General features: G+C 47.5%; 1 protein-coding gene across 2 annotated transcripts in view; it reads right to left on the minus strand.

Moving 5' to 3' along the window:
- Positions 1–24,716, minus strand: part of TBC1D24 (TBC1 domain family member 24) — a 78,420-nt gene that overhangs the window by 19,727 nt on the left and 33,977 nt on the right. For both annotated transcript variants that reach the window (XM_030211837.1, XM_030211836.1), the window contains 3 exons: positions 19,053–19,116; positions 17,813–17,908; positions 841–1,069 (listed from right to left, as the gene is read on the minus strand). In XM_030211837.1, coding sequence (XP_030067697.1) covers positions 841–1,069; positions 17,813–17,908; positions 19,053–19,116 — 389 coding nt within the window. The remainder of the gene's footprint in view (positions 1–840; positions 1,070–17,812; positions 17,909–19,052; positions 19,117–24,716) is intronic.

The following is a 24,716-nucleotide window of genomic DNA, read 5'->3' on the forward strand; positions in this document are numbered from 1 at the left end:
GGAGAAACAAGCCAGATGCTGAAGAAGAGATTTAAGTTACATAGACATCATATGAAAAATGCCAGTGCCAATCAAGATGTTACCTCTGTGGGACAGCACTTTACAAAACCAGAACACTGTACTAATGATTTTATAGTGAGAATACTTAAAGGAAACTTTAACAATACAGGAACTCAAGACCTTTGAAGTCAAAATGATTAAATATTTTGACACCCACCAGACAGGACTTAACAAAGATCTGGGTTTTCTAGCCCATTATAAACCATGTAATTTCACTGCTTTGTCACCCTCTGATCACCATGCATATTTCCCTGTCCCCCATCTTCTCAGCCCTCTCTGTTTCTCATCTAGCCCACCCCTCCCTCATCCTTTAAGACTGTCACTGAAATACTTTGATGTTTCACTTATATATGCTGTTACTTATCAAAATTTGCTTATTTCTGATCTGACGAAGAAGGGCTACCTTCGAAAGCTAATCAAAAAATGTATAAAGTTAGTCCAATAAAAAAGGTATCATCTTATTTTCTTTTCTATGATTTATTTTATTCTATTTCTTTTGCCTGGTAAACTTATGTCCTCCCAGTCTACTTTCTGGAAACGAATTCAACTCAAGCTATCATAATAAAAAATACAAATACTTAAAAAGAAAAAGGAGGTTGTAATAAACTTCTGCATCGGTGTAGCAATGTGTCTTTATGTATGTTTAGAGAATTGTGTTTAAATGGAGCATGAATACTTCATGGAGTCCAGCATTACTATCGGGCAGGTGTGGCAGGGGCTCACTGTGATCTGTGTGTTAATTTTGAGAGTGGTTCTAAGGAGTGCAAGGCTAGGACTCACCAATGATTATACAGTCAATACTGCCTGCCATGAACATAGAAGCTGTTTTGGAGGGCAGGTTGAAGTGTCGGGTAGCCAGGAAAGGAGAGAGACGGTCTGACGGGTCACTGCTGGATTTGCTATCACTGGGGAAGGACGAGGCATTGCTGGCAGCTTCAGTGCCAGCCACCCGAGCCAGCTCTGGGTGTTTGATCACAACCCATTCATAGCGTTCAACCTCTGGCTGCAGCTGAGAAAAAAAGTTAAACAAAACAACCAACCCCCCAAAAAAGTAAGAATAGTGTGACTAGGTGACTAAGAAACATTTACTGCTCAGCATCTTACAGAAGCAAATGCAGCTTAAACAGATACCATCTAGTTCAAAAATCAGGAAAGTCACTTTAACCTGCCAAATGTATTGGTATCAGGTGAGTTCCCATCCGGACAGTTCCCACCAGATAGTTCCCACCCACCAATTCCCCCAAGAAAATTCCCCCCTTGGGACAATTCTGGTGGTGCTTTTTTTTTGTTTGTTTGTTTTAATACGCACCATACGGATGTACACAGAGGATGTATAACAACAATAATTTTTCATAGGTAGAGTGGTAATTTGTTATAAATCGTTATCAGTGTGTCATTTTGAGGAGCTAAATTAGGTTGAAACCTAGTTTGGGGGTGTGAGGGGGGCACTGCTCCCCCTACATGAACCGCACTTTGTATGAATCTATTTATTTTTAGTACTTACTTATGACATTTAGATCCTTGATTTAAATATGAATTAGGCTAAAACTTTGGAGGGTGTGGGGGGGGCAATGCCCCCCCTCACAAACTGCATGTCTGAAAGGGGAAGGTAAAATTATGTATCATACCTGATAATTTTCTTTCCATTAATCATAGCTGATCAATCCATAGACTGGTGGGTTGTGTCCATCTACCAGCAGGTGGAGATAGAGAGCAATCCTTTTGCCTCCCTATATGTGGTCATGTGCTGCCGGAAACTCCTCAGTATGTCGATATCAAAGCTCCATCCGCAGGACTCAGCACTTAGAGAATTACACCCACAAAGGGACACTCTGCCCAGCTCACCACCGCCGAAACGGGGGAGGGGAATGAACCCAGCTCATCCCCACACAAGTGGAGGAGGGGAATCCGTCCAGCTCATCCCCGCGGAGCGGGGGAGGGACACCACCCCGCCGATGCGGGGGGATCTGGCTTATCCTGCAACCGCAACCGCGGGAGGAGCTGACTGACCCTAACACTGCCGAAGCGGGAGGGGTACAAAGCTGCCCTACAGCCGCACGAAGCGGGAGGGAGTGCCGGCAGAATTTAAGTCTCAATCCAGCCCCGTAAAACGGAGGGGAGAGGAATGCAGCAGCTCACTGTAACACAAACTCGTCTCAACTCTTGAAGAATCCAAGTGAAAAAACTTGAACACGAAGTCCTCCTGAAGTAACTGAAGACTAAACTTGAACCTAAAATTCAACCAGAATATAAACAGTACAGATATCTGGGAGGGGCTATGGATTGATCAGCTATGATTAATGGAAAGAAAATTATCAGGTATGATACATAATTTTACCTTCCATATCATCATGCTGATCAATCCATAGACTGGTGGGATGTACCGAAGCAGTACTCACCCAGGGCGGGACATTGAAATCCCTGACCTCAACACTGAAGCTCCAAACCGGGCCTCCGCCCGAGCAGCCACAGTCAAGCGGTAATGCTTGGAGAATGTATGGGCCGATGCCCAAGTTGCCGCCTTGCATATCTCTGCCAAGGAGACGGACCCGGCCTCTGCCATCGAGGCCGCCCGAGCTCTAGTGGAGTGAGCCTTCAGCTGGATAGGCGGCACCTTCCCCGCGGCCACATAAGCCGCTGCAATGGCTTCCTTGACCCATCTTGCCACTGTAGGCTTAGCAGCCTGCAGACCCTTACGAGGACCTGCAAACAGGACAAACAGATGATCCGATTTCCGGAAATCATTGGTCACTTCCAAGTATCTGATGATAACTCGTCTCACATCCAGATATTTGAGAGCAGAGAATTCCTCTGGGTAGTCCTCCCTACGAAAGGAAGGGAGACAGAGCTGCTGATTCACATGGAAGCGAGAAACAATCTTGGGCAGGAAGGAAGGCACTGTGCGAATAGTCACTCCTGCCTCAGTGAACTGCAGAAAAGGCTCTCGACATGAGACTGCCTGGAGCTCGGAAACTCTTCTGGCTGAAGTGATAGCCACCAAAAAGACTGCTTTCAACGTCAGGTCTCTCAGAGATGCCCTCGACAAGGGTTCAAAAGGCGGCTTCTGCAAGGCTCTTAGTACCAGGTTGAGATTCCACGCAGGCACCACTGAGTGCAGAGGAGGGCGCAGGTGATTAACTCCCTTGAGAAAGCGCACCACATCTGGCTGCGAAGCCAGGGAAGCACCCTTCAGGCGGCCCCTGAAGCAAGCCAGAGCCGCTACCTGGACTTTAAGGGAACTGAGCGACAGGCCTTTCTCCAGACCTTCTTGCAGGAACGCCAACACTGAAGAAATTGGAGCAGTGAAGGGAGAAAGTGAGCCCGCTTCACACCACGCTGCAAAGGTACGCCAAACCCTGGCGTAAGCCGTAGAAGTAGAGCGCTTCCTCGCTCTCAGCATAGTGGCGATGACCTTGTCTGAGAAGCCCTTCTTTCTCAGACGCTGCCGCTCAATAGCCAGGCTGTAAGCAAAGGGGGAGGGATCCTCCATCACCACGGGACCCTGATGTAACAGGCCCTGCTCCACTGGCAGCCGCAGAGGATCGTCGACTGAGAGCCTGATCAAGTCCGCATACCAGGGACGTCTGGGCCAATCCGGACCCACCAGGATTATCCGGCCTGGATGCTTTGCCACCCGGTCTAGCACCCTGCCCAACATGGGCCAGGGCGGGAACACATAGAGAAGCTCTTGTGTCGGCCACTGTTGGAGAAGAGCATCTACTCCCAGGGATCGAGGGTCCCGTCCTCTGCTGAAAAAGCGCGGCACTTGGCAATTGGCCGATGACGCCATCAGATCTAGGCTCGGCTGGCCCCAGCGCTTCGTGATGTCCAAGAACGCCTGAGCAGATAGCTGCCACTCTCCGGGCTCCAAGGTATGGCGACTGAGAAAGTCCGCCTTGACATTCATGACTCCCGGCAATGTGGGCCGCTGACAGCTGTTCCAGGTTCGCTTCCGCCCACTGGCATAGATTCATGGCCTCCTTGGCTAGAGGGGCGCTCTTGGTACCTTCCTGGCGGTTGACATAGGCCACAGCCGTGGCATTGTCCGACAGGACCCGTACTGGCTTCAACGCCAGTACCGGGATGAACTCCAAAAGCGCCAACCGAATGGCTCTGAGTTCCAGGAGGTTGATAGACCACTTTGCCTCTGCAGGAGACCAGAGCCCCTGCGCTGTCCTTCCCAAGCAGTGGGCTCCCCAGCCCGACAAAGAGGCGTCCGTCGTGACGACAATCCACTCCGGGGTCACCAGAGGCATTCCTGCAGACAACTTGTCTGTCTGCGTCCACCAGCTCAGCGCCTTGCGCACTGCTGGGTCCAAGGGAAGGCGCACAGCATAATCCTCCAACATTGGAGTCCAGCGCTGCAGCAGAGAGTGTTGTAGTGGTCTCATATGAGCCCTGGCCCAGGGCACTACTTCCATCGTGGCCGTCATAGAGCCCAACAGCTGCACATAGTCCCAAGCCCGAAGAGGAGAGGCTACTAGGAACTGGTCCACCTGAGCCTGAAGCTTGACAATCCGATTGTCTGGCAGGAACACTCTGCCCACTTGGGTGTCGAATCGAACTCCCAGATACTCCAGGGACTGAGTTGGGCGCAGCTGGCTTTTCTCCCAGTTGATGATCCACCCCAGGGAGCTCAAAAGAGCAACCACCCGGTTCACAGCTTTGCCACACTCTGCATAAGAGGGGGCTCGGATCAACCAGTCGTCCAGATAAGGATGGACTTGTACTCCTTCCTTCCTCAGGAAGGCCGCGATGACCACCATTACTTTGGAGAAGGTCCGCGGAGCAGTAGCCAACCCGAACGGGAGGGCTCTGAACTGGAAGTGTCGGCCCAGGACTGCAAAACGCAGAAAAGGTGATGAGGAGGCCAGATGGGAATATGCAAGTACGCTTCCTTGATGTCCAAGGAAGCCAGGTACTCCCCTGCCTTCACTGCCGCTATAACAGAGCGGAGAGTCTCCATGCGAAAGTGCCGAACTTTCAAGGCCCGATTGACCCCTTTGAGGTCGAGGATAGGCCGTACAGAACCTCCTTTCTTTGGTACCACAAAGTAAATGGAGTAACGCCCCTTGCCAAGCTGGTTTTCTGGCACCGGAACGACCGCACCCAGGCGGATCAGATTGTCCATTGTCTGCTGCACTGCCACTGCTTTGACCGGAGACTTGCAGGGAGAGAGTACAAACCCGTCTCTTAAGGGTCGGCAGAACTCTAGCTTGTAGCCGTCTCTGATGACTTCCAGCACCCAAGCGTCTGAAGTTATTGTGGTCCACTCTCCCAGAAACGAGGACAGCTGTCCTCCAATCTGCACTGGGGCGTGGACCAAGGCCCCGTCATTGGGTACGAGACCCTGGGGGAGGACCGGAGGGAGCACCTCTGGGACGGCGGTCTCTGCGAAAGGAATGCTGCTTGGGGGAGAAGTTCCTCTTGAAGGAAGAGGGGGCAGAGGAGCCCGACCTGCCCGGGCGGTACCGACGGGCTTCCTGAAACCGTCCTCTGGAGGTACCGGGGCGAGTACTAGCCCGAGCCCTGACCTCTGGTAACTTCTTGCCCTTAGACGTGCCGAGATCAGTCACGATTTTGTCCAGCTCGACCCCAAAGAGCAGCTTGCCTTTAAAAGGCAATCTAGCCAGGCGGGATTTAGAGGCGTGGTCAGCAGACCAATGCTTCAGCCAAAGCCACCGCCACGCAGAGATTGTCTGAGCCATGCCTTTAGCTGAGGCCCTCAAGACATCATACAGCAAGTCTGCCAAATAGGCTAAGCCCGATTCCAGGGCCGGCCAATCAGCCCTCAAGGAATGATCCGAGGGGGAAGCCCGCTGCACCATAGTCAGGCACGCCCTGGCCACATAGGAGCCGCAAACTGAGGCCTGCAAACTTAAAGCAGCCGCCTCAAAGGACGACCTTAAGGCCGCCTCCAATCTTCTGTCTTGGGCGTCCTTTAGGGCCGTGCCACCTTCCACCGGCAACGCCGTTTTCTTAGTCACCGCAGTGATTAAAGAATCCACGGTAGGCCACAGATAGGCCTCACGTTCACTTTCAGGCAAAGGATAGAGGCGGGACATAGCCCTAGCCACTTTAAGGCTCGCTTCCGGGACATCCCATTGAGCCGAAATTAAGGTGTGCATGGCATCATGCACGTGGAAGGTTCTAGGCGGGCGCTTCGTCCCCAGCATAATGGCAGAGCCAACAGGGGCTGAGGGAGAGACGTCCTCCGGAGAGGAAATCTTCAAAATGCCCATGGCCTGCACTAACAGGTTGGGCAAATCCTCTGAGCTAAAGAGCCGCGCTGCAGAGGGGTCATCCGCTCCATCCGAGCGGGGATCCGTCTCCTCCAAGGAATCCGCAAAGGACCGTTGGGAGAACTCAGATACGCTGCCCTCATCTACATCAGAGGAGACAAAGTCCTCCAAGGCCTGGGAATCAACCCGAGGGCGTTTACCTCCGGGGGCCTCAACCTCTTTACCAGACGAGGGAGCAGGGGCAGCGTTTTGCATAAGGAAGGCCTGATGCAGCAGCAAAACAAACTCGGGGGAGAAACCCCCCAGACTGTGCACTTCCGCAGCCTGGGCTACAGCCCTAGACGCACCCTCAACCGGCGCTCGCAAGAGCGGGGGAGAGACATGCTGCGCATCCTAGATGGCGTCTGGCGCGACACTCCGCGAAGGAGCCGCGCGGGAAGAACGGCGCTTAACTTTAGCCGCTTTTGTGCCGTCGCCCAAATTAAGGGCGTTCATGGCATTAATGATTCCCACCTCAAGGGCGGCCCAAGAAGAAGCCGTCCGAGCCGCGTGGCCGGCCAAGATGGCGGAGGCGAGCAGCGGGGGATGGCCGTTTATGGCGGGAAAAACCGCCACACCGGAGGAAGGACCGGGACACTCATCGGTCACGAAACTGTCACCCAACAAGGGCGAATCAGACTTTAAGACCCCCGCATCCCCTCTAGAAGCGCCCAAGCGATCCGGGGAGCGAATCTTTGCGCCCTCGCCCTCCGACGCCATAGGCCACGTGGAGATCAATCGGGGAACCCCCTGCCCGCTATAAAAAGGTAAAAATTACCTGCTTTCCGCTCCGAGCTGTAACGACCTGGTGTCCCAGTGAGTAGCTGCAATAAACGTTTACGTTCAACAATTTTTATTGATGATACAACAGATTGAACATTTCACACTCCTGTACATATAAGTGATATGTACCAACTGGATATAACTTAGTACTTTATCATCAAGCAATTTGTATTATACCCTCCTCTCTCCCACTATTTTTAACTTATAAAGATTCTTGCAAATGAGTGTTGTGTCTGGAACTGTTGAGTCAGCAGAGTCCACATTTTCAATCCACTCTTATAGTTCTTCACTTCGAAGGCTAGGGTAGAGAGCCTGCTTTCTTATAGCCCTCCCCCTAGATTCCCGACAACCATGGATATAACTGTTGTCCCATTACAGTATCCGATCGCTGGATATATAATCCACAGTTCATAGCCCAACAACAATCCCCAGACATCAACCCACAAACATGGATTAGTAAACCAATCTTTCTTTTCGTGAACATTTTAAAGTCAAAATCTTAAACAAACATCTAGGAGGACTAATACTTATCGAACCCCCCTCCATCCCCCCGCCCTCCCCACAAAACCAAGATACGTAGACCTTTTAACCAGTTACCCCTTCATATCCTATTATCAGATAAACCATCCATTTTTATGAATGTGAGCATCAATTTCTTCTAGCTGGTGTAAGCTATTGAGAAGAACTAGTCAGAGCAGTGAGTTTGTTAAGAACATGACTTCTAGCTTTAGGAGATATCACCTGAAGGTATCTCTTCCAGGTCATGTAAAAGTTATTTTGAGTTTTGAAGTTAAACAAGGAGTCCTGGAGTTCCATCAAAAGCAAAGCATGAAAACGATTACGCCATTGCCAATAAGAGGGACCCTGATCCAAGGTCCAGTTCACTAAGATACATTTCATGCCCTCCAAGGAAGCCTTATGGGCGAGTGCACTCAGGTGAATCGTGCCTCCCTCTATCGGGGAAAGACAACCCAGCAAAATACATTTAGGTGACATTCGGACCTGGTGTCCCCCTAATCTACCTATAAACCTCGTAATCCTGACCCAGAACGCTTTAATAGCCCCGCATTTCCAAAAGGCGTGGAAAAAATCATTTTGCAACATTCCACATCTCTTGCATGCTGCTGATTCTAAATATCCCATGTGATACAGTCGAGATTGTGAGGTGTAAGCACGGTAGGTAACTCTGGTCTAACACTCCCGAAGCTCTATACTTCGTGTCCATTTCAAGACTCCCCTCAGCCCTTGCAAAAGATCTTGAGACGAAACTGGTGCTTGTATGTCTCCCTCCCATCTGGTTGCCACCAATCCCAGGTCTCTTTGTGGTCTTGTCATGGTCAGTCTCTTATATAACAGGGAGATGGAGACAGGGTCTCCCGACGGCATCTCCAGCAGGGCATCCATTTTGGCGGTCAAATCAACACCTAATGCCCTACGCGTAAGAGATGTCACATAGTGTCGTACCTGTTCATATGCGAAACAAGTACTCCAGTCTAATGAATTTAATCCAAGACCTTCCATGGACTTCATCTCGCCACCTGGTCCCAACACATGGTGCAAAAACAGTATCCCCCCCTCGCCCCAGGACCTCACCACTTGATTATCCATGCCCGGACGAAATGCTTCATTGCCCTGCAAGGGGAGTAAGTTACTACATCTGCAGTCGAAGGACCACATCTTCGCCAGATCCTTCCACACTCTTCTTAAGACACTAAACCGTGTGTGTGTAGGCAGATCTTTCCGCAGTGCATGCAGTATGTAGAAAATATGTAGGGGACCACATAGTTCTACTTCCATAGTCAAGGGAGAGAACCTCTCCGTCTGTTGGTACCAATCCCCCAAATGACGCAATAAACAAGCCATGTTATAAAATTTAATGTCCGGGACTCCAAATCCCCCCTCCCCGCTTTTCCCTTTTAGGAATTCAAACTTAATCTGGGGTCTTTTCCTAGCCCAAAAGAATTTGGAAAGCATGCTTTGACGCGTTCTTAAATCCCATTGCTTGAGGTAAAGTGGGATCGTCTGCATACAATAAAGCCACTTGGGAAACAGCACCATATTAAACAGAGCAATCCGCCCCATCAAAGAAACGGCAATCCGTCCCATCTCCCCAGAGTTTCCCTGGTATTCGTCAGCAGTTGCGCTATGTTTGCCTCAGCCAATTGTCTAGGGTCCTTAGTGAGTAATATACCTAAATATTTGAACGCCACATCTACTCTTCTAAAGGGGCAGTGTAACCTCTCCCACTGGTGATCCTTCATAAATAGAGACATTACCTCTGTTTTATCTAGGTTAAGACGAAACCCAGAGAAGTCTCCAAACTCAGCAAATATTTCCATAAGAGCTGGCAAGGACACCTGTGGGTTTTCTATCACCACCAATAAGTCGTCTGCAAACGCAGACATCTTAAAGGATTCCTCTCCTATCTGTACCCCCCTGACCTCTTCCATTCCCTTAATATCCCTAATCAGGGGGTCTAACACCATTACAAAAAGAAGGGGTGAGAGAGGACAGCCTTGTCTGGTTCCCCGAAATATCCCAAATGGCTCTGACACCTGATCATTAGTTAGAACTTCAGCAGTATTACTTTTGTATAGGGCTTTTATTGCTGCATGAAAAAACCCCATCACCCCATATATCCTCAAAATGGCGAACATAAAGTCCCAGTTGACATGGTCAAAAGCCTTTTCGGCATCAAAGCTTATTATTAAAGCTGGGGTTGAATATCGGTGCAATGTCTCTAGAGCCCCCAAGATTTGTCTCATATTTCGTATCACTGTTCTTCCCCGTACAAATCCCACCTGCGATTCTTCAATTATGCTGGGGAGAATCTACCTAATCTATTTGCTAGGATCTTGGCAAATAATTTGGTCTCAAACGGCAGCAGGGAGATAGGTCTGTACGAGCCAATTTGCAGGGGGTCTCTACCTGTTTTTAACAGCACCACTATTTGTGCCTTCCGCAAGGACTCAGGCAAAATTCCTTGCTGTACGTAGCGGTTAAACACTACCGTTAAACAGGGCACTATATCTTGGCTAAGAAGTTTATAAAATTCAGCGGGAAGTCCATCCCCTCCCGGTGATTTATGCAATGGGCTGCCACGTATACCCCAGCCTACCTCATCCTCCGAAATGTCTGCATTAAGACTATTTTGCTGCTGATCAGTAATTTTGGGCAGCTGCTGGCCTTCTAAATATCCTTCCGCCTGTAAGCCCTGTTCCTCTGGAGCTGAGTACAATTGTTCGTAAAATTGCCTAAAGACTTCATTCACCCCTGCAGAAGTATGGTGAAGTCCTCCTCCTGCGTCTTTTATTTGGGATATAAAACGCGAGCCCCCCACCTGTTTCACTAGGCGGCCTAACAGCTTTCCCTGTTTATTGGCATATTTGTATAATTGGAAACAAAAGAATTGAGTTGATTTTTGTGCCTTGGCATGTATTAATTGGTTCAGGGAAGCTTGAGCCTCTAACAGTTGTGTCTTGTGTAAGCTGGAAGGCATGACCCCAAACCTCTGCCTAGCCTGTCTTACTGTTCTTTCCATATGAAGGATCTCTGCGTCCCTGGACCTTTTCTTATGTACATGATATGATATAATGGCGCCTCTCATTACCGCCTTGGCCGCCTCCCAAAACAGAACTGGGTCGTTCAAATATGTGGCTTCATTAAACTCAGTGTATTCCTTCCATTGGGCCTGTATGCAGGGGAGAAATTGTCTGTCATAGTAAAGTTCCCTGGGGAAGCGCCATCTAGATCTCCGACCCCCATCCCCCCCAGGGGACAGGGACACCCACACCATAGCATGATCCGACACCTGGGTCGCTCCTATCTCCGCCTGAAGCAATGAGCTAACTTTACTAGCTGATACCAAAATATAGTCAATACGCGATAGTGTGCCATGCGCCCTAGAAAGGTGAGTGTAATCCCTCTCCCCCAGGTGAAACAAACGCCATGTGTCCACCAAGTCCAACAAGGAACAGAGTCGTGGGATCCCTCTTGAAAAGTCTACGGGCCCCACCCTCGAGGTACCTGCACTATCACTTAAAGGATCAACCACCGAATTGAAATCCCCACACATAATAATAGGCATTTGATCAAAAGAGTGCACCCGTCTCATCAGCTCTCGATAAAATCGCTTATCATATTGATTCGGTGCATATACATTTACCAGTAATACATTCTGATTATGCACCTGAACTTCTGCCATAACAAATCTACCCTTGGGGTCCACGACAACCTTTTTCTTTACTAAGGTGAGCCCTTTACGGAACAAAATAATAACTCCTGCCTTCCTGTTAGGGGAGGGGCTGTCCACATAGTCTCCCACCCACCACCTGCATAATTTTTTGTGTTCCCTGGCCGTTAGGTGCGTTTCCTGTAGCATAGCTATATGGGCCTGTTTTCTATTTAAGGTCTGTAATATCTTACTGCGTTTTACCGGTGATGTCACTCCTCCAACATTCCAAGAAACCACTTTAACCATGGTCATTTAACATTACTCCAATTAGACCGATATCACTTATATCAAGGGAAAGGCGTCCCAGCCTCCGCCTCCCCCCATTTTTCTCCTCATCTTCCCATGTGCTCCTATTCCGACTTCTCATTTCTAGGTCTAAAACACTCTGGTAGGTCCTCTCCCCTCCCCCCCTCCTCCCTCTCCCTTTCTCCCCAACTCCCCCTTTCCCCAACGATCCTCCCCTGCCTTCCCTTCCCCTATCCCGACCCCATCTCTCATCCCTGAGTTCCCCAGAGAACTCGTCACGTGAAGGTGCTTGATCTCCCTTGTATGATCTTTTAACCCCCTTCCGGGGACCCATAGGCAGGATCTAAACAAGGCCTTCCAGGAGACCTTCCACATCCATTTGCCCTCCCTCCATATTAATACATAGTAGAAATACCCTGCTGTATGTACCCATTTAAAAGAACACTTTCATACAATTAACAGCTCTAACCCAAAGCCCCAAAAATGGTAGCCATTTTTCTTGCATATCTGTTGTAATCATTTACACACAATGTATGTCAAACCTCATTGACTTGAGTTCTGTCCATTTAGTACCCTTCAATCTGTTGTCGCCGGTGTTAAGTTTCGAATAAAATCTTTAGCTGTTGGTACATCTGCAAAATACTTCTCGGTACCTCCATGTTGCACCCTCAGTTTCGCCGGGTAAATTAGAGCAAATCTAATCTTTTTTTCATGAAGTGCCGCACAAATCGGCGCGAATTCTTTCCTTGCCGCTGCCACCCTCGCCGAATAATCTTGGAAGCACAAGACACGTTGACCATCCTGTTTAAGCTCTGCTCCTGTACGCAGGGCTTGTAAGGTAGCTTGTTTGTGCCCATAATTAAGAAGCTTCATGATCACCGCCCGTGGTCGATTCTGGCCTTGACTTTGCGGTCCCAATCTGTGTGCGCGTTCAATTCGCAAAGGTCCTGACTGATTATTCAATTTCAACACCGTTGGGATCCAGGACTCCAGGAAGCTGCCCAACTCCGATTCTTTAATCTGTTCTGAGAGCCCAATCAATCGCAGGTTATTGCGTCTAGACCTGTTCTCCAAGTCGTCAATCTTATTTTCCAGGTCTGTTATTTTTTTTTGTAAGGCTTCAGTAGGTTGGGCGGTATTCACCATGCGGTCTTCAATGTCACTGACCCTTTGCTGAACGTGATCTAAATCCAGGTGAAATCCGTCTAGGCGTTCATGAGCCGAGTCTGCTCTATCGAAAATCGCCTGTAGCTTTTTATCTAGGGCCGCTTCCACAGCCGCCGTTACTTCTGCTCGTGTTCGGCGATTGCGGAGCGGGCGCCATCTTGGGCTCCGCTACTTTGTTTTTGTCCTTTTTTTGGATTTTTGCCGCCATCTCTCGACTGCAGTGCGATTCCCCTGAACAACTCTCTTCACTCCGACCAGCACTCCAATCCAGGTACTCCCGAAGATTTTAGGGTCCCGGGGAAGTCAGATAATTAACAAAAATAAGGGGAGAACGCAGGAGCTCCGCTCAGACGCGACTTCCCTCCTGCATAGCACCACGTGACCTCCTGCAATAAACGTTTAAATAAACGTCGAAATAAACGCCTTTAAGGACGTTCAAAATTTTTTTTTTTTTTTTTTAAACGGAGCCAGCGGGAGGGGGGAGAAAAGGAGGGACCTGGCGCCACCAGGTTTGCACTTGCTCAAGAAGAGCCCTCAACCCCAGGCACTCAACAAAACCTAAAAATTAGGCTTGGAGGCCTAGCCAGAGCTGCTGCTGTGTGTGACCACCACCTGCTGAGATAGAGAACATACTGAGGAGTTTCCGGCAGCACATGACCACATATAGGGAGGCAAAAGTTTGCTCTCTATCTCCACCTGCTGGTAGATGGACACAACCCACCAGTCTATGGATTGATCAGCATGGAAAGGGATGTTTAAAAGATAATATTGTGGGGGAGGGGGTGAGGGTGTAGTGGCCTCCCAATCTGGATGAGAAAAGGGAGGGAGATTATTGGGCTCATTTTCAAAGAGAAGGATGTCCATTTTCGACATAAATCGAAATATGGACGTCCCTTCTCCCAGGGATGTCCAAATTGGTATAATCGAAACCCGATTTAGGACGTCTCCAACTGCACTCCGTCGCAAGGGCGGCCAAAGTTCAAGGGGGCATGTTGGAGGCGGGACTTGGGCATCCTCGACCCATAATCGAAAAAAAGCAAGGACGTCCCTGACGAATACTTGGACATTTTCACCTGGACCTGTTTTTCTTAAGGCTAAGGCACAAAAAGGTGCCCAAAATGGCCAGATGACCACTGGAGGGAATCGGGGATGACCTCCCCTTACTCCCCCAGTGGTCACCAACCCCCTCCCACCCTTAAAAAACATCTTTTAAAATATGTCGTGCCAGCCTCAGATGTCATACTCAGGTCCATGACAGCGCATGCAGGTCCCTGGAGCAGTTTTAGTGGGTGTAGTGCACTTCAGACAGGCGGACCCAGCCCCCCCCTACCTGTTACGCTTGTGGAGAAAACAGCGAGCCCTCCAAAATCCACCACAAACCCACTGTACTCACATCTAGGTGCCCCCCTTCACCAGTAAGGGCTATGGTAGTGGTGTACAGCTGTGGGTAGTGGGGGTTTTTTTTTTGGGGGGGGGGGTTGGGGGGCTCAGCACACAAGGTAAGGGAGCTATGTACCTGGGAGCAATTTAGGAAGTCCACTGCAGTGCCCCCTAGGGTGCCCGGTTGGTGTCCTGGCATGTCAGGGGGACCAGTGCACTATAAATGCAGGCTCCTCCCACGACCAAATGGCTTGCATTTGGTCGTTTTTTACATGGTTGTCTTTGGTTTCAAAAATAGCCGAAAGTCAGAAACGTCCATGTCTAGGCACATCCAAATCTAGGGATGGTGAAATTTAAGGATTTGGACATCCCTGACGGTATTTTTGAAACGAAAGATGGACGTCCATCTTGTTTCGAAAATATGGGTTTCCCCGCCCCTGGATTTTGCCATTTTGCAAGGACACCCAAATCGCAACTTGGACGTCCCTTTCGAAAATGCCCCTCTATTTGTCCTATTGTGTTTTGTATTTTTTGGTTGATGGGTAGGAATTTTCCTCTCCCTGGTGTGGTGGGAATTGGTTCAGTGGGAATTGTCTAGGTGGGTACTGACCAATGTATCAAAGGAAAGATGAAATCCTACAGGACTTTAGGCGTTCAGAATGCACAGGATATGGCTCATGGCAGAGCTGTGCATGCACAGCATCTGAATTTAGGTGTTCACTCGGAGGCTGCGAATGTTCAGGCATGTGAAAAGTTAATATAGGTTCAAAAAGAAGACCCAAGGCAAAAAAACTCTAAAACCCAAAACATACACAGGTCCCCATCTCCCTATTTTTAGGGATTTGCGCACCCAGTTTTATTTTTAGCATGCAAAGTTGAGCACACACGTTACAGAATAGTGTCAATTGCCCGCTTAACTTAATTAACTGCTAATTGTCATTAAGAACCCATTATTGGCTATAACTGGTGCTGGCACTAGTGAGCAGTTATGTGCATAATTGCTATTAATCGGTATTCTATAAATTGTGCGGGCAAAAATCCAGAGCACACAACTGCAAAGGGGGTGTGAACCTGGAAGGGGCATGGGCCAGTCAGGGGCATACCTAACATTTACACGTGCAGGTTATACAATACCTGAACACTAGTGCCTCTGAACACCACCAGCCATGCAGCTATAAGTGCTCACACCTAAAGTTAGGTGTGCAAAGGTAGACTTAAGCTATGATTCTATAATGGCAATTGTGCACGCAATTGATGTTACAGAACCTGCACTTGACGTGCATCATCGCAGCGCCTAACTTTAGGCAATCTATAGAGAAATACCCACTGAATAAGAAATCACACTGAGGGGCCAATGCAGAAAGCTTGTTAGACTACTGTTTCCCAAGTCCGGTCCTGGAGTACCCGTTGTCAGTCAGGTTTTCAGGATATCTACAATGAATATGCATGAAACATTTGCATACGCTGCCTCCATTATATGCTAATCAAGTTCATGCATATTCATTGAGGATATCCTGAAAACCTGACTGGCAAGGGGCACTCCAAGACTGAACTTGGGAAACACTGTGTTAGGACCACGTGCTGATGGCTTAGCACACAGATTCTAACACAAGCCAAGTTCACAATTTTTTCTCCTCAATGCATGCAAATTTGCATTAAAAAGTGCGCGCGGTCAGAAAAAAAACAGTAGAGACTGCTGCACTTGTATGCAACTGTTTGCTGCACTAAAATCCTCACAGACTCACAGGAAAGGACATTAAAAAAAAGTCTGCTTATTCCTTCTGGTTCACCTCCATTCCCCCCCCCCCCCCCCCCCGAAAAAAATCCCTGCTAGGAATTATTAGGAAAGGGATGCAAAATAAGACCAAGAATATTATAATGCCTCTGTATCCTCCTCTATGGTGCAACCTCACTTTGAGTACTGCATTCAATTCTGGATGCTGTATCTCAAAAAAATATAGCGGAAATAGAAAAGGTTCACAGAAGAGCGATCAAAATGATAAAGGGGATGGAACTCCTCCCATATGAGGAAAGGCTAAAGAGGTTAGAGCTCTTCAAGCTTGGAAGAGAGACAGCTGAGAGGGGATATGATTGAGGTCTATAAAATCCTGAGTGGTGTAGAACGGGTAAAAGTGAATCGATTTTCACTCTTTCAAAAAGAGTACAAAGACTAGGGGACACTCATTATTTCACTCAACAAATAGTCACGCTCTGGAACTCACTGCCAAAGGATGTTGTAACAGTGGTCAGAGTAAAAAAAGGTTTGGACAAGTTCCTGGAGAAAAAGTCCATAGTCTGCTAGAGATGGACATGGGGGAAGCAACGGCTTGCCCCAGGATTGGTAGCATGGAATGCTGTTACTAATTGGGTTTCTGCCAGTTCTTGTGACCTGAATTGGTCACTGATGGAAGCAGGATACTGGGCTAGATGGATCACTGGTCTGACCCAGTATGGCTATTCTTATGCTCTTATTTACTGAACCCCCAATCCCAGAGAGGACCCCCTGAGTTTCCCCTCACAAACCCAGAGAAGACCCTCCAATCCCCCCCCTCCTGACACCTACAAACTAACTCCCTGATAGTCTAGTGGACCCTACCCTCCTGTCTCTGCCCCCCCCATACCTTTAACAGGATGCAAGAGTGAAGCCCATTTGCTCCTGCCTCTACCACTATCTTCCAATATGAAGGTACCTGACCCTGTACACCCTCATTTTATAATCTGGGCAGAGTCTGCCAAGCAAGGCAAAAATTCCTTATTTGGCAAGCTGACCTTGTGTGGTACATTGCAGGATGCACTGCATGGGGTCAGGCACCATCATTTTGGAAGTCTGTGGTGTAGAGGGAGGAGTGAGTGGGCATCACTCCTGTTAAAGCTACGTGGTGGTGGAGGTTCATGGTTACTAGACTACAAGGGAAATTTTATTGGTGGTGTTGGGGAGGCATCACTTGAATTCAGGATGGGAAAATCAAGGGGGTCTTGGTAAAAAGAAGAAATAGGTGTTAAATCCTCACAGATGCTACTGCTGAAAAATAAGCTCTGCCTCCTCAGACCTGGAGTTTCAAGTTTCTGCATTGTGCTCACCTTAAAAGTGGAGTGGAGGAGTAGCCAAGTGGTTAGTGCAACAGACTTTGATCCTGTGGAACTGGGTTTGATTCCCACTGCAGCTCCTTGTGACTCTGGGCAAGTCACTTAACCCTCCATTGCCCCAGGTACAAATAAGTACCTGTATATACTACATAAACCACTTTGAATGTAGTTGCAAAAACCACAGAAAGGCAGTATAGTGAGTCCCATTTTCCCCCTTCTGTGCAGTTCTCTGCATTAGAGTGGAACAGCTAATACCCTCAGTATTATTGATTTTCATTTGCTGGTGTCCAACTTGAGGTTTTGTGTAAGTTAGCTTCTGTTCAAACCCCTTTTCTGAATCATGCACCTAGTAACCATATGCTTCAGTCTGCACTAGCTTTCCACATCAGCCCCTGAGTGGTTTAGCCTTGAAAGAGACTTTCTATTCAGTTTTCATTAGGTGGGGTCCTATACTTTTTCTCAGATCCCTGTGACATGAAGAAAACAGGTGGTGGGGATGGGGGGGGGGCCATATTCATGAAACAAAATATTTAACCAAGCATGACTGCCCCCTTCCTTCCCACTAATCTCTTACCCTGAACACAAAGCATTCTCCTGTGCCAAAGAAGCTCAGCGTGTTACCACTTCTCTTGCGCTCACTCCAGTCTGTAGATAGGAAAGCTCCACAGACCTGTAACAGAATTAGACAGACCAACTCTCTTAAAACCACTGTGTGCCTGCCATATTCATCTACTGCCTAAAATTAGAAAGCCATCATAAGGAAGACCTGTTCCAGCAGCAGACAGGAACAAATGAACAGAATGTATGAGTAGATCTGGATTTTAGATTTATTTGCCATTCCAAATCAGGGCACAAAGGTGAGCTACATATAGGTATAGTATGTATTCCCCTGCCCAAGAGAGTTCAAAACCCAAGCCCCCTTATTTACTAAGCTGTGTGATAGCAAGAATGTGCATTGTGCACCAGTAACGCGGCTTAATGCAGATTTTTCATGTTAAATAATGAGCTACAAAGCAAGCAAATGCATGCAAAACAACTCATTATGTAAAATGAATAATGCAGCTTGTGGCAAATTCCACAAGTTGCATCATTAATTTAAAGTTAACTTTCCAGAGTTGTTGATGACTTCTCTCCCCCAGGAGCAACTTAGATGAGTCAGTCAACACACCTCCCCCTCCCCAGTGACCTGATCCTTTTTTTTTTTTTTTACAATGAATACAGTAATTCCCCCCAAACCTGTAATCCTTTAAATAATTGTGGGATGCCTTATGCCCCCCACTGTCTCTCACTCCCAACACCCTTTCCTGGATTGTACCATGTCAGGGTTTAGTGGGGTCAGAAGTGACCCCCTGTTGCTCCTGCCTTGACAGCTCTCTTCCAATCGAGCATCACCTGAGCCCCTAGTGGTAGTTTCATGGTACTACTGCTAGGAGTCAAATCTACCAAATAAGGTTGAGTCCAGCAACCACATTGGGGAAGGGGCATTTCATGATTTGTACAAAGGGTTTCAGTGTGCATAGGAGGGGAAATATTAATTTCAAATTCAGGGATGGGGGTATATTCATTTTAATAAGGTATCAGATGTGTCCCCCACTCCACTGCAAATTATCACACTGGAAATAACTCTGAAATGAAGACCACCAGACCAATGCCGACACTCTGGGACAAGGTTGTAGAAACTGTCAGACCTTCTACACATCTATTAAATAATCCAGCATAAAGAGATTTTCCTATCAATGATTTCACACAGCTACAATATGAAAACCAAGAACTTTCCAGCACAGCTTTCGTGCATGGTCCGATCACCCACCTACCTCACCAGCTGTTGTTCTAATCAGTAGCAGGGTAGGTTCATGCCCCTCGCAGTGCATATAAAACCTGGTATACAAAACATTTAAAATAGTCATGAAACAGGTATAGACATTTTGCTGTTACACTCTAGTTAAAAATATTCAAGCTGTGTAAGTTATAACAACCCACACACGACATGCAAGTGATTTTAGTATTCTAGCAAGGGTGACAGACTGATGATCAACTATAGGAATTGTACTAATGACAGAGCATTCAGCTGCTGCGATCCCTTTCCAATATTTGGTCCTTGTGCTATCAAAGTACTATTTCAACAAAGACGGAAATGAGTAGTAAACCGAATGAAGCTTGAACATATTGAGAGTGCCCTTCAAAAACATCTCTGCAAAAAACAGCTTTTACAGAACTGCATGTCTAATGTACAGGTAGTAAGGTTATGTGTGTACAGCCTGTAACTGCATAACTGTACTCAGCTTGAGTGGAGACATTCCTAGAGTAGGCCTGGGGAGGGGTTTGCACTTACATACATATTTTTGAAAATCTGGCTGTAAGGCTGTAGAATGAATTCCAGTCCTTCAGGTCCACAGGCAGGTCAGGTTTTGGGGATATCCACAGTTAATATGCATGAGAGAGATTTGCATGCATTGTCTCCTTGGTATGCAAATCTGTGATGCATATTCATTGTGGATATCTTGAAAACCTGATCTGCCTGTGGACCAGAACTGTGTAGCCCTGCTGTAGAATAACCGATAAATTTTGTGGCTGCTAGACACTGGCCCAATTTTCAAAGCAGAAGTATGCGTGTACTTTCGTTTTAACATTTTACTGAAGATCACACAGGAAAAAGCACATGTGTACTTTTTACTTTGTGGAGAGTATTTATTTTTAATAAGAGGTCGCTAGGAAATCAAAGTATGTATCTATTTTTTTCAATCTGGGGAAGACTGTTCCTATTTTTCCTGATCTTTCTTGTGAGTGAGTTCATGTGTGAGAGAGAGAGTGTGAGAGAGAGAAAGAGTGTGTGAGAGAGTTCGTGTGTGAGAGAGTGTGAGAGAGAGAAAGAGTGTGTGAGAGAGAATGAGAGAGAGAGAGAGAGAGAGAGAGAAAGAGTGTGAGAGAGAGAGAGAAAGGCAAAAATGTAATTGCATTTGCACTTCAGTTTCTGTACTTGAATTTAATTACTTATTGTAATGTTAAATATATATTTTATGACCCCCAACAGCTACAAGATTTCTTGGGACCACAGAGCTGTGATCAAAATATGCATTCCCTTTTTTGCTGTTAGTAGATCTAGGAGCTCATTGTCGAAGCACTTAGACTTACAAAGCTCCATAGGTTACTATCCAGCTTATTTTCGAAAGAGAAAAACGCCTATAGTGCAACCTAAATCGGGAGATAGACATTTATCTCGCAAAGGCTCCCAAATCGGTATAATCGAAAGCCGATTTTGGGCATTTCCAACTGCAGTCCGTCGCGGAAACGAATAAAGTTGACAGGGGCGTGTCGGAGGCGTGGTGCAGGCGGAACTGGGGTGTGGTTATCGGCCGAGGAGAGATGGGCGTCTTTAGCTGATAATCGAAAAAAAAAAAAAAGGCGTTTTTACTGCGATTTTGGGTCACTTTTTTTGGACCCTTTTTTTCACGAACAAGTCCCAAAAAAGTGCCCCAACTGCCCAGATGACCACTGGAGGGAATCGGGGATGACCTCCCTGGACTCCCCCAGTGGTCACTAACCCCCTCCCACCAAAAAAACCCCACTTTAAAAACTTTTTTCCCAGCCTGTATGCCAGCCTCAAATGCCATACCCACCTCCATGACAGCAGAATGTGTTTGATCCTGTCACAGCCTTTCCCTGGGTCAGATGTGGCTCTCGGGTGCAGTACAGGGTCACATCAGCATTGCATTGTGGTGGGGGTAGGGTATTGGGCTCCGTGATTTCATTAGCTTGTGTTACAGTCTCACGATGTTGGTAGTTGGTAGGCTCTTCTCCCATGGTGCTTTCCCCCCTGCCTACTGGGTCAGAGTGTGCCCTGTTGGGTTTCCTGTTGTAGTCCATGCGGTAGTGGCCATTTTTGTAAGCCAGTTTTAGTTCCCTTTCCTGTGTTAGCCACGTTACAGAACTTAGTTCTTCCCTTGAATGTGGCTGAAAGAGGGCATTGTACAGCATTCTGCCAGCTCTGACCTACTGCTCATCTCAGTACCAGGGAGACTCGTTGCCAGTGGGGCACAACCTCTGATCTGCAGTTAACTGTGAGTAAAGGCGGTTATTCCAATAAAGGACGTTTTCGGAGAGATTAGTCTTCAGGTGTCAACTGGTGTGCCAATATTATATAGCAGCAACCAGTCCTAGAGGCCTGCGTGTATGCAGGTCCCTGGAGCACTTTTAGTGGGTACCGCAATGCACTTCAGCCAGGTGGACCCAGGCCCATCCCCCCCCACCTGTAACACTTGTGCTGGTAAATGGGAGGCCTCCAAAACCCACTGTAACCACATGTAGGTGCCCCCTTCACCCCTAACAGCTATGGTAGTGTTGTACATTTGTGGGTAGTGGGTTTTGGGGGAGGGGGTTGGGTGCTCAGCACCCATGGTAAGGGAGCTATGCATGTGGGAGCGTTGTCTGAAGTCCACCACACTGACCTCTAGGGTGCCCAGTTGGTGTCCTGGCATATCAGGGGGGCCAGTGTACTACGAATCCTGGCCCCTCCCACGACCAAATGGCTCGGATTAGGACGTTTTTGAGCTGGGCGTTTTTAGTTTCCATTATCGCCCAGCTCAAAAACGTCCATTTTTTTCGAAAATACGGTTCGGTCCGCCCCTTCACGGACCCATTCTTGGAGATAAACGCCCATGGAGATAGGCGTTTCCGTTCGATTATGCCCCTCCACGTAACTTTGTAAGTTTAAGTGATTGAAAATATGCCTCATACAGTTACAGAATAGGAAGTGAGAGGGAGATGCAATATATCAATTAGACAGATATGTAGGTCACCTTCTTGTCTGCTCTATATTACTTTAGAGGAGTTTCTTAATTTGTTTAATAATATTAGTGCCTTTTTATGTGGAATTCTGACCCCCACCCTTTTAGTGGGCTTCCGTGTGTCAGTGGTGTTATTATATGTATCTTGTCTGGTTTAGTGTATATTTCATACCCCGGATGCAGTATTTCTTTAAACAAGGGCGTTTGTTCTTGGTATTTATACTTTTGAAAACATAAATAAATAAAAAGTAGGTAACTATTTTATAAAGGCACACACGTGCCCATGGGTCCTTAAAAGCCTCCATGTTAATTGTCTGGAAGATGCTGGGCATGCTCCCTAAAGGTTAATGCAAAGGAAAAAAATAAAACAAACAATAAAAAAAAAACTTACTACATGCTGTGCTGCAGGTAACATAGGTACACTTAGGAGAAATGTTAAACTGGGTGCCAATATTTATGCACCAATTACCAATGTAAATGATTAGAATAATGGCACGTATGCAAGTAGGTGCCAAAATTCAGCTTAAGCACTAGTTTCTGTAAATAAGTGCATTTTACACATAAGCATACACGTAGGCACATAGGTGGAGTCTGGGCGGAGCATGGGAAGGACTCATTTTAGTGCACTATAAGTTATGCATGAACTTCTGGCATTTAGGATCGAGAACTTACACCAGCTCTACAACTGGCAAAAGTGCTCATGCCTAAATCATAAGTATGTCACTTCACCTGTTATGAAATAAGAACAAACTTTCAGGTTCATTTTCGAAAGAGAAAGATGCCCATCTTTTGACACAAATCGGAAGATGGGCGTCCTTCTCACAGGGTCACCCAAATCGGTATAATGGAAAGCTGATTTTGGGCGTCCCCAACTGCTTTCCGTCGCAGGGATGACCAAAGTTCATGTGGGCATGTCGGAGGCGTAGCGAAGGTGGGACTTGGGCGTCCTCGACCCATAATGGAAAAAAAGGGCGTCTCTGATGAGCACTTGGACGACTTTACCTGGTCCTGTTTTTCTTACGACCAAGGCACAAAAAGGTGCCCGATCTGACCAGATGACCACCGGAGAGAATCGGGGATGACCTCCCCTTACTCCCCCAGTGGTCATTAACCCCCTCCCACCCTCAAAAAATATCTTTCAAAATATTTTGTGCCAGCCTCTAATGTCATACTTGGGTCCAACGCAGCAGTATGCAGGTCCCTGGAGCAGTTTTAGTGGGTGCAGTGCACTTCAGGCAGGCGGACCCAGGCCCATCCCCCCCACCTGTTACACTTGTGGTGGTAAATGTGAGCCCTCCAAAACCCACCAGGAACCCACTGTACCCACACATCTAGGTGCCCTCTTTCACCCGTAAGGGCTATGTTAGTGGTGTACAGTTGTGGGTAGTGGGGCTCAGCACACAAGGTAAGGGAGCTATGTACCTGGGAGCAATTTAGGAAGTTCACTGCAGTGCCCCCTAGGGTGCCTGGTTGGTGTCCTGGCATGTCAGGGGGACCAGTGCACTACAAAAATACTGGCTCCTCCCATAACCAAAGGACTTGCATTTGCTCGTTTCTGAGATGGGCGTCCTTGCACAAACGATCAAATCTAGGGATGACCATCTCTAAGGACGACCTAAATTTCAAGATTTGGGCGTCCCCGACCGTATTATTGAAACGGAAGATGGACGTCCATCTTGTTTCGATAATATGGGTTTCCCTGCCCCTCCACTGGGACGTTTTGAGAGGACGTCCTCAGCAAAACTTGGGCGTCCCTTTCGATTATGCACCTCATACTGGGACCGCTAGCCCAGTATCCTGCTTCCAACAGTGACCAACCCAGGTCACAAGTACCTGGCAGAATCCATAAAGGAAAACAGGCGCCAACTTGCCTTTATAGAACACGGGCCTAAATCTAGGTGCACTGTAATAGAATTATCCCTTTAAGGCCAATTACTGAGACAGCGCTAAGTGATCTGTGCTGTGTGTCATGGTAACAGTTAAACGCACAGTGCTAAGTGCAGTTCACACCCATTTTCTACTCCATTCCATAGAAAGCTACTTCACATGCTAAGTGTAAATTCAATGCTGTAATCATTAGCTTGGCTCTATGCTAGCAGTGTGTGCTAAGTGCTCACTGCACTTTAGTTAAGGGTCCTTGTGGGTCTGATCCTGGGGAACTGAGTTCAATTCCCACTGCAGCTCCTTGTGACTCTGGGTAAGTCACTTAACCCTCCATTGCCCCTGGTACAAAATAAGTACCTGAATATATGTAAACCGCTTTGAATGTAGTTGCAAAAAACCTCAGAAAGGCAGTATATCAAGTCCCATTTCCCTTTATAAAATCTCCCCACAAGAACTGCAGAGATCACAACTAAAATGTACACAGTTGAAGTATGTGCGTAGGTGTGTATTTTATAACCTACGTGCATACTTTGTGGCTCTGCCCAACTACACCTCCAAAACATGCCTATGTCTGAGTTATGTTCATACCATCCTGTCACCACGCATTCTGTTAAGAATGGGATAATTTTATAAGAGGCGTTTATGTGTGAAAACTCCATGATAAAATGACCCCCTTAATGAGCAGGAAAAATGGAAACCCATCTGAAGAATAAGTAATACTGCTTCCTGGCATTAATCTCCCCCTGATAGTGTCTCACTGAGGCTCCAACATAGCCCAAGAAATGCTGCTGGTACAGGAGAAATGCCAGT

This window comes from Microcaecilia unicolor, chromosome 8 (assembly GCF_901765095.1).
Source record: "Microcaecilia unicolor chromosome 8, aMicUni1.1, whole genome shotgun sequence".
Lineage (NCBI taxonomy): Eukaryota > Metazoa > Chordata > Amphibia > Gymnophiona > Siphonopidae > Microcaecilia > Microcaecilia unicolor.